The following is a 10,815-nucleotide window of genomic DNA, read 5'->3' on the forward strand; positions in this document are numbered from 1 at the left end:
GTTTTGCTCTGACCTTTATGGAGAACACCAAGGCTCTAATATCCGCCTACACGTCCTATGGGCTCCGTGCTCTACATATTGGGCGGTAGGCTACGGTCCTTTGGTAACGCTTGTTTTTCCAACATGTGCATGGGCTCCTCGCTATGCGTTACGGATTACGGGCTAGCTAAGGCATCAAGTTTAGTGAAAACTAATTGATCGGACACTGCTTATATTATGCATAATTGCATCGGGTTGTTAATACAACGATTCTTCAAAACCAAATAAAACAAGTGGTACAAGTGATAATATCCGAGCAGATTGTTAGGCTTCGCCAGCACCTTCTGTTTCGCCAAACAAATCTATATTGCCGACAAGCATTTTTGCTGCATCTTCAACATCATTCTCCAGCTGCTGGGTTTCCGCGTCGCTCAGCCCGTCGGCGAACCCGCCCCCTATCGATTAGATATCAATAGTCGGGTAGTGGGACCAAACCACCGCAAGGGCATGAGTAGTGGCGGTCATAACAGCGTCACGGTTGAAGTTTTTGAAATTCTCCCACGCTGCATTGCATCTCTGGATGATGGTATCTGGTGATTGCTACCTGTCGTCAGGACAACGCGCCGGCTCCATATCGACGCAGTCGAGCACTAGTTTTATCGCGGCAGTTACAATGTTGAAGTTGTCTTTTTGGACTTTGGCTTCCTGCACCAGCACATCGAACTGTGCCTTGGCTTTATGGCGGTAATCTACAAGCATTACAATGGTTCGTCATGCTAGAAAAGTACTACAACATTACTTTCGATCAGGGGGTGTCTACCTTTCAGTTCTTCGACCAGTTTATCTGCTCGCTCCGACTCTTTCGCTTTCTCTTGTCGGATTTGCTCGATGGTCTGGCGAAGATGGTTGAGTTCCGCATCTTGCTCTGCAAAGCACAATAGTTATCGAAAAAATGGATGGCCAACTATTGCAAAGTATATTATGTGATAAAGCGTACTGGATTTCTGCTTGGATACATTCTCAAGCTGTTTACACTTCTGATCGAGGTGCTCGGATTTACTTTTGAGCTCTCTGTTTTTCTTGCCCAATTGCTCAGACATATTTTTTAGCTTCTCGGATACAATCGCCAATTGCTCGGATTTCTTCTTTAGCTGCTCGGATGCAGCCGTTAGTTGCTCGGACAGAACCCCTTTCTGATGTTCAAGGTCCCGTGAGTTAGACTCCTCAAGGTCCCGCTCGCGCTGAGCCCTCTTAATACTCTTTTCCAAAAGATCTAACGCTTCCCGGAGTTTCTTGTTTTCCTCGGTGAGGGGCTCCATCCTCTTCATCAGTTGGTGCCGTTGCTCGGCTGTTCGAGCTATCCCCTGTGGATAAACAATGCTAGTGATAAACTTTGGTCTCCAACAACATATATAAGTATTCCAGGTGTGGTAATTACCTCGATTTGAGTCATAACCCCAGCAATGGCAGATTTCTACCTCTTTATTTCCCTAGTGGTGTTTTCTTCCTCGACAACTACTACCTCTTCCCTGCGTTTTCGGAGAATCCGGACAGACTGGGGTTTAGGTTCAGCATGCTCGATCTCCACAACCTCGTCCTCTTCCGCCATCGCTTGAGGCACCATCGGGGAACTCTGTGGTCGGACAGCTGCTCCGACCACTCTTGGCGTCGTTGCAGGTGGTTGCTCCTCGGCCATTGACGGAGTTGCATCCTTAGCCTCTGGCACGTCAACATCAGCTGTAGTTTCCACTTCCAAAGTATCGACGTTTTCGGTTGGAGCCTTGGTCGCGGTCGCTGACGCGCCTGTCATATGCGCTAATGATTCACCGTCGGTTGGACCACTGGCAACGCCGGCTGGCCTGTCCTCTGTTTGTCGAGCACTCGGGGACTCCTAGATGAGAGCAGTCGGCACTGTCTCTACCGAGGGTCCGGGCCTTGGTGTTGCCCTGTGTAATGTTGGCCTGTTAGTACACAAAAGAAATCAAGGAACAAAATTATTACTCCAAGATACATATGGTTCGGTCTTCCGATTCAATTTCTTGAACCGGTGATGCCTGCCTGATCCCCCAGGCGATGCTGCTTGGTCTACCTAATGGGAGAGTTCATGCTCTTCTACAATAGGCCACTGCTCTGCTTGGTGCCCCAGAGCTTCCTCTGTGCGCTGCTCTGCGGGTTTTTTCCCTTGTCGCTCAGGGACTCCGGTCGTCTGCACCGCTGGGACTTCTGTCGTTGCCTGCGCATGACTCTCCCTTGCTTGTTGCTCGGGGACTTTAGCATCCGTGGATGGCTCCTTTGTGCTCGGCGGATGCGCTGACTGGTCCTCATCATCGTCCGACCACTCCAGCATAGCGGTTCTTCGTGGTCGGGCGGTTCGGTCGTCACCAAGCGAGATGCTGCCCGGTTTATGTGCAGTAGAGCATGCAGTTTTTCTCCTTTTTTGGACCGGCTCATCTACTGCCGGTCTTTTCTCGTGGATCTTCTCTAATACTAGGGATGGACTATCCGACGAGGTGCTCGGCTCCTCCTCTTCGGTCTGTAGCGGCCGTCGAATGTCTACTCCTTTTGGCCAATCGGCTCTCGGCACGCTTGAAAAGTATATTGCCCTATCCTACGAATGGATCTTTACATAAGTAAGTCAGTCCTTTGCTCGGTAATTGATGCCTGATCAATGCAAAGTGAAAGGGTTACCTGAGGAGGTGGATTGGTGCAGTTGAAAGCCTTCGTTCCTTTTGGCCAACTGAATGAGACATTGGAAGTAAATAGGTCCATGGCACGGTCTATTCCTTCTTTCTTTGTCAGACGGTCTGTGTTTTCCCGGGTACCGTCGTTGTCACCTTTATAGTCGAACACCGGGTGGGCCCTCTCTTTGTAGGGCTGGATGCGCCGCACTATGAAGCTAGCTGCAACCAGTTCACCCCTAAGCTCCACACCTTTAATCAAGTCCAGAAGTTCCATTACTTGCTCCATGTCAGCATTATTAGGTCTCTCTGACCAGTTACTATGGTTAACCGGGATGTGGTGGACGTCGCATCGAATCATTGGGTGACTTTGTTTGATATAGAACCATCTGGTGTTCCAACCTTTCCGGGAGGTATTTAGCGGTACATTGATGTATTCGCTGGCCATCCCATCCCTAAGCTGCAGGTACACACCGCCGACCACCTTGGAACCGCTGCCCCCCTTCTTCTTTAGACAAAACAGGTGCCTGAAGAGGTTGAAGTGTGGAAGAACACCGAGAAACACCTCGTAGAAATGGATGAAGATCAACACATGCAGTATGGTGTTGGGGTGCAGATTACAGAGGCCAATCACCCAAAACTCCATAAGATCCCTCAGAAAGGGGTGGATAGGAAACCCTAATCCTCGCTAGAAATAATCTTCAAATACTACAACCTCATCAGTATGAGGTGTTGGGAAGGGCTCACCACTAGCCGGCCACCATCCGGCAGTGAGGTGGTCTAGGAGAACACCCGCCGCCACCATCCTGTTGAGATCCGCCGCCCCCGTCTTTGATGGCACCCACTCCTCATCGCAGCTGGCTCCGGTGGCCGCCTTCCTCGGCTTTGCGGCTCCTTTTTTCGGCGCCATTCTCTTCGGATTGGTCCTAGATTGGAGGCGAGTGCTCGTGTTGGTGCGAAATGTGGAGCGCAGGGTTGCGAAGGAAGGAATCAGGGCAGATTGATAGAGGTAGGAGGCGATGTATGTGGCGGCGCGGTTATAAAGCACTTTCCCTGGTCTGAGGGTTTTTGGGAAACCGTTCCCGCAATTAGCACTGTTTTGACTCCTCCAACGTGGTTTAATGGGCCGCAACTTGGGCTATCACGTAACAGTAGCCTACGTCGCTCATTTATCGCCGCCAAATATTCACCGATTTCTCCGCAATTTAATGAGGCTCAGTAACCGATACTGCACAGCCATTACTCTGATTTTTTTCTCCACGGTTTGATTTATCCGATATCTTCGCCCGAAACTCGGGGACTGGCTACTTGCTCAGCTGGTTTACTATTTTTTGAGCCTGGCACCACGTGACTACGTCACCTACTATCAGGCTTAGGGACTAAGTGGGCACACTTCACCTTGTGGTGAATGTGTTTGTTTTTAATCTCGAGGCTACGCTCGGGGACTGGCTACCTGCTCGGCTAGTTTACTATTTTCTGAGCCTGGCACCACGTGACTACGTCACTTACTGTCAGGCTCAGGGACTAAGTGGGCACACTTCACCTTGCGGTGAATGTGCTTGTTTCTTCTGAAAGACTCCAAGCCTCTAAAAGTTAAAACAAGGTATCTTTACCCTCGTGGTCGGACTCTAAGTGGGCACACCTCATTTTACCGCACAGGAATTTTCAATTTTGGACTTGAGCTCCTTACACCCTTATGTCAAGCCGTGCTCGGAACACACTGCTTGGCGATGTTGCAGCTGCTCGGCAGCTGCTCACAACTGCTCAGCGATTCATTATGGTGGTCGGACCATGATTTGGACAGCTCGGTTTTGGTTCGCACCTACTCGGAAAAGCTCAAGACGGCATTGCACAATGGGTACAAGGCGCTCGGGGACTAGCTGTGGGGGTACGACCTCGGATACCCACGGCAGGCCACATGGGCTACGCCTCCAGGGGCGGCCCAGCCCACGAGAAGGAGCCTTGTGGGGCACGATTCTGCTCGGCGCCTCCTGCAAGGCATGGGGAGGATATCCTGAAGATATTACGAGATCTGTTAGGATACGTACGATCCCATGATTCTTGTAATCTATTATTACTTTTCGGTTATCTCTCAGATCTAACCGACTTGTAACCTTGCCCCCCAGACTATATAAGGCGGGCAGGGACCCCCTACAAAATCATGGCAAATCATATGATAGCTAATACAAACCAACAGACCATAGGAGTAAGGTATTATGTCATACTGACGGCCTGAACCTGTATAACTCGTGTGTCTCTGTTGCCTTCTTGTTCTTGATTACACGCTCCTCTGCCGATCAATCTACCATCGTGGGATACCCCTCGGTGGACTGCCGACGATATTCTATCGACAGTCTGCCATTCAGAACTTGTTGGGACGATGAAGCTGACACGCAGAGGCCCCTACCTGGCGCGCCAACTGTCGGTATTTTGGACCGGCGGGCCCTCAACCAACTAGTAAATTTGTACTGTGTGTCCCCAATCCTAGATGGTGATGCAAAGCAACACAAGGTTTATACTGGTTCGGGCAATGGGTGCCCTACGTCCAGTCTGAGAGTTCGATCTTGTATTCCTTGCACCGAAATGCTTGTAGTAGGGGGCTACAAGCGGGGCGAGAGAGGGAGCTTGTCCCAGGTCTCTGCGTGGAGCGGCGTGGATTGCTTGAGATGTTGATCTCAAGCAGCGGGGAAACTCGTGTGTCCGTCCGTACGTTTATGCGTGAGTTCTGATGAGGACATCGCCAAGATGGAGTCGAGGACGACTCCAATTCGAGAAGGGGAGGATGATGAGGACATCGCCATGCTGGACACACCGATGCCATGGTCTTCCCCAAGTTGCAATTCGTTCCCAACTCAGCTGCCACGTCGCCCTCGGATTCAGCAGACACGTCATCACTGTTTTGGTCATAACTTTCTCATACGACATCAAAACAGGCCATTCTTGGATGCGTTGGAAAGGGGACGACGACGCCGTCGTTTTGCATCTGGTCCCAGCTCCAGAAGGTCCGTGGATCATTCTGTGTGACCACGGCAAGGTGCTGCGTCACCTATTTGGGCCAACTTGGCCATGTATCGTGTCGGGCCTTAAGCCCAAGTTGTGGGCGCCCAACCCCTGGCCGTCCCCAACCCTAGGTCGAGTCTTAGACTATAAACATAGCCGTCGCCGCTGCTACACAATTGGGTTTTGTTTAGAGTTTAGTTTTCCATCGAGAAACTGAATCGTTCATTGTAACTGTGGTGACAAATCCTTTTACAGTGATCCAGGGCCCCCGTTCTTGATCTCCTCCACTGTGTCGATTAGTCCTTTGGAACCGAGTTCTAGAACCCTCTATTGATATTCACGTCATTCATATTTGCAATATCAGATTGCGTGTTTTACCTTCTTGATTGTGCTCTTTGATTCGCTTGCAGAAAAAGCCTTCTTGGCGAGGTCAATCAAGTTGTGCTTGGTTGATAACCAACGGAGCAGTGGTGTAACGGTTGCAGGGTTCGAATCGCGTCTGATTTGAAGCCGGATCGCCAACGTCGAGATCTCCACAAATTGAACTTACCGGCTGCCTCTCGGAAGATCGGGCCTGTACCCATCAAGTTCATTGCATGGGCATAGGCCTAATCGTGAGTGTCCGATCCCTAGAAACGGCCCTGGTCCCTCCCTTTTATAGTTGAAGGCGGGGCAAGGCTGATACATGCGCTAGCTACACGGCGTTGTGCGATCGGAGGTGGCATGTCCGAGCCCTGTAGCCTGTTACTGTGGTGACGTGGTCGACGGAGTGGTCCCATCCTTGAAGTACTAGGGCGACGCGCCGGTCACATCCGATCCTGTGCGTCATGGGGCTCCAGTGTTATCTTGAAGCGGGGCATGGCGGTCGATGTGCCGGTCACTGTGTGTTGACTGCGTGAGAAGCCAAGGCTCAGTTGGTGCTGAGGCCGAGCCATCATGGGAGGCTCGGCAGACGTGAATCCTGAGGTTGCCGAGACCCTGAAGTAGATTACCGAGGCTTGGAGGGAGCAGTTGGTCTCGTACGTTGATTCTAAGGCTATGGTGACCCAGACATGACTCCCCATGCTGCGTTGTCTCTGGGGTTGGGGTTAGGTGGCACAGTGTAGTGCAAGCGTTGATCGTGGGCACAACACCAGAGCACTGTGGCCAGTAATCCCAGCCACACCCTGTCCTAGTCGATATGGCGTTGATGCGACTTCTTGTCTCGTCGGCCACTCTGCAGTGTCGAGCCGTCGTCCGGCTGAGATTACGGGAGTAGTTGGCGCATTAATGGGACATGACGCTCTGTCGGGGAGCCTGGTCGAGGTAGAAGCGATGGGTTATTGCTGAGCCGGCCTCGAGCGATACAGAGAATCGCTGTCTCGTTTGAGCCTTTTACGCGCGGGGCCTCGGGCGAGACGTAGAATTGGTTCCTCGTCGAGGCCTCCCGCGCGAGGCCTCACGTGAGGCGAAGATTTGGCAGGCCATCGAGACCTCCCATGCAAGGCCTCGTGCAGGGCGGAGAGCCAATGGGCTCGGACAATGCCAGAGGTCAACCGATGGGTTACCTTTTGGCTTTGTCTTTGATAGGGCTTAAGTGATCCTTTCGGTAAACGTTCGAGGTACCCCGTTTTATGGTACCCGACACATCTCCCTCAAAGATAGGAGGAGGTCCATCCCCGTGAGACATCTTGCTCTAGGCGGTTAAGCCTAAATATGTGAGCACGAGGCTCTGATACCAATTGAAAGGATCAAGATGCCCAAGAGGAGGGGTGAATTAGGCTAATTCTAAATTTCTTTGCAATAATTAAATCCTATGGTTAGCCCAATTAACCCCTTGTGCCTAGAAAGTGTTCCTAATTGTTCCACCGCACAAAAGACTTACAACCTAAGTTCCAATCCTACTCTAGCATGGCAATTCTAAGAATGTAAAGACACGAAATGAACTGCTCAAAGTAAATAGAGAGGAAGGAACACGGCGATGTTTTGCCGAGGTATCGGAGAGTCACCACTCTGAAAGGTCCTAATGGCTAGAGGGGGGCGAATAGCCTAATAAAATTTCTACAACAACACTTAACAAAGTGGTTAGACAATTATGAGGCGAAGCGAGTGTTGCGCTAGCCTACTTAAAATGCAAGCCATCTACTACAATTCTAGTTTAGATAGTGTCTATTCACACAATAGCAAAGACACTATCCTATGTTAGTGTGCTCTCAAAGACTAACTAAAGAGCCACACCAACCAACCAAGCAAGCTCTCACAACTAGCTACACTAAAGAGCTTGTCAACTAGTTTGCGGTAAAGTAAAGAGAGTGATTAGGATAGTTATACCGCCGTGTAGATGAAGTACCAATCAATCACAAAGATGAATAACAATGAAGACCAATCACCTCGGAATCAATGATGAACACAATGATTTTTACCAAGGTTCACTTGCTTGCCGGCAAGCTAGTCCTCGTTGTGGCGATTCACTCACTTGGAGGTTCATGCGCTAATTGGCTTCACACGCCAAACCCTCAATAGGGTGCCGCACAACCAACACAAGATGAGGATCACACAAGCCACGAGCAATCCACTAGAGTACCTTTTGGCGCTCCACCGGGGAAAGGTCAAGAACCCCTCACAATCACCATGATCGGAGCCAGAGACAATCACCACCTCCGCTCGATGATCCTCGCTGCTCCAAGCCATCTAGATGGCGGCAACCACCAATAGTAACAAGCGAAATCCGCAGCGAAACACGAACACCAAGTGCCTCTAGATGCAATCACTCAAGCAATGCACTTGGATCACTCCCAATCTCACTATGATGATGAATCAATGATGTAGATGAGTGGGAGGACTTTGGCTTAGCTCACAAGGTTGCTATGTCAATGAAAATGGCCAAAGATATGAGCTACAGCCGGCCATGGGGCTTAAATAGAAGCCCCCACGAAATAGAGCCATTATACCCCTTCACTAGGCATAACACAGGCTGACTGGACGCTCCGGTCCAACTGACCGGACGCTGCTCCTCAGTGTCCGATCGCCCGATGGCGGCCACGTGTCTCTTGCGTTCAACAGTGAACATTTGATCTCAACGGTCAACAAGTTGACCGGACGCGTCAGTTAGAAAGTGACCGGACGCTGGACCTTAGCGTCCGGTCATTTCCAGTAAGGTTCCAAACGTGATTTTTCCTGACCGGACGCGTCTGATCATGCTTGACCGGACACAGCCAACGTCTAGTCACACAATGTCTCCTCTGTATGCCCTACGTCAGCGTACGTCAGCACTGACCGGACGCACCCTACCAGCGTCCGGTCGCTGAGCGACTCAGCGTCCGGTCATGAGACCAAAACGCACGTCCTCTGCTGCCACTGACCGGACGCTCCGGTCCAACCGAGTCCAGCGTCTGGTCACTTACAGTGACCTCCGTCTTTTCTGTCTAGGGTGCCGGTGGCACCGTCGAACTGTCCGCACTCTACGAGCGGACACTCCGCCGGTGGAGTTTCTTACCCTTGCACCTAAACTTCACCACCCTTGATAAAATGTGCCAACCACCAAGTGTATCACCTTGTGCACATGTGTTAGCATATTTTCACAAACATTTTCAAGGGAGTTAGCACTCCACTAGATCCTAAATGCATATGCAATGAGTTAGAGCATCTAGTGGCACTTTGATAATCGCATTCCGATACAAGTTTCACCCCTCTCAATAGTACGGCTATCAAACCTAAATGTGATCACACTCTCTAAGTGTCTTGATCACCAAAACAAAATAGCTCCTATGGTTTATACCTTTGCCTTGAGCTTTTTGTTTTTCTCTTTCTTCTTTCCAAGTCCAAGCACTTGATCATCATGGCATCATCGTCATGTTATGATCTTCATTTGCTTCACCACTTGGAATGTGCTACCTATCTCATGATCACTTGATAAACTAGGTTAGCACTTAGGGTTTCATCAATTCACCAAAACCAAACTAGAGCTTTCACACTCCCCACTAGTCCTCGTTGGAGCACCCACGCAAGGGTGTGGCTCCCCCTTGATCCATGCAAGGATCAAGTGCTCTCTACGAGTTGATTCTTCGACACTCCGTCACGGTGAATCACCCACAACCGCTCACAACTTGAGTTGGGTCACCCACAAGCTCCGTCGGGTGATCACCGAACTCCCAATCACCACCAAGCTATCTAGGTGATGGCAATCACCAAGAGTAACAAGCATGAACTCTCACTTGACCACGACAAGCCTAATGAGAAGGTGGATGCACACTTTGCTACTCTCAATCTTCACTAATGAGGTCTCTCTTTTGGATTCTCAAATCTCAATCACCTCACTAGGACCTTGCTCTTCTTGGCACTCTCTAAGGTGTTTCTTAGCTGTTGGAATAAGCAAAAGTACCCCCACACACGAGTGGAGGTGGTATTTATAACACCGGCTGAAAACGAACCGTTATGTGCCTCTGCGGGGTGACCGGACGCTCCGGTCAGTATACCCTGAACTCCAGTGTTTACAGTGTGACCGGACGCGTTCGGTCATGATTTTCCCTCTCTGTAACCTTACTGGAGTCAACCGGACGCTGGCCCTCAGCGTCCGGTGACATGACCTCGCAGCGTTCGGTCAAACCAGATGCAATCACCTTGGTTAAATGAACAGACCAGACCCTGAGCCAGCGTCCGGTCACACCGGAGCCAGCGTCCGGTCAGTATTTGACCCTCCATTCACTTCCAACTCTCAAACATATGTGAATGAAGTTTGCTCCATTAGATCATAGGGCTGTTTTGGAGCTACCTAGTGCTAGTTTTAACAAGTGTGCACCACACCTAACTCACTAGACTCACCTAGGTCAAGCTACCCATTCATACCCCCCTTAATAGTATGGCCAAAGGAAAAAACAAAGTCCTAAACTACTCTAAGTGTCTCTCCAACTCCAATCGACACTTAGAACTAGTCCATCCTTAACCTTGTCGTCCATCCTTTGAAAACCGAAACGATTTCCATCGTAGGGGCATGACAACCATGATTGCCCAATCAATCACCATTACTGTGACCTAACTCATTTGTTTCTACAAAACACACGTTAGTCACAGTAATCACGTATTGTCATTAATCACCGAAACCCAACTAGGGGCCTAGATGCTTTCAAGCATAATCAAAATTTACCCCTTATACACCTCGGGCCCTGTGGTCCTAATGAAC

The 10,815-nt window shown here is 50.2% G+C and overlaps 1 protein-coding gene across 1 annotated transcript; it reads right to left on the minus strand.

Moving 5' to 3' along the window:
• Nucleotides 1-303: 303 nt before the first annotated feature.
• LOC136531185 (uncharacterized) lies at nt 304-1,588 on the minus strand. The gene is made up of 5 exons (XM_066523882.1): nt 1,502-1,588; nt 977-1,343; nt 800-904; nt 597-728; nt 304-434 (listed from the first exon to the last, which is right to left on the minus strand). The coding sequence occupies exons 1-5, from the start codon at nt 1,586-1,588 to the stop codon at nt 304-306; spliced, it is 822 nt and encodes a 273-aa protein (XP_066379979.1).
• Between the last annotated feature and the right edge of the window lie 9,227 nt (nt 1,589-10,815).

Source organism: Miscanthus floridulus, unplaced genomic scaffold (assembly GCF_019320115.1).
Source record: "Miscanthus floridulus cultivar M001 unplaced genomic scaffold, ASM1932011v1 fs_2_1, whole genome shotgun sequence".
Lineage (NCBI taxonomy): Eukaryota > Viridiplantae > Streptophyta > Magnoliopsida > Poales > Poaceae > Miscanthus > Miscanthus floridulus.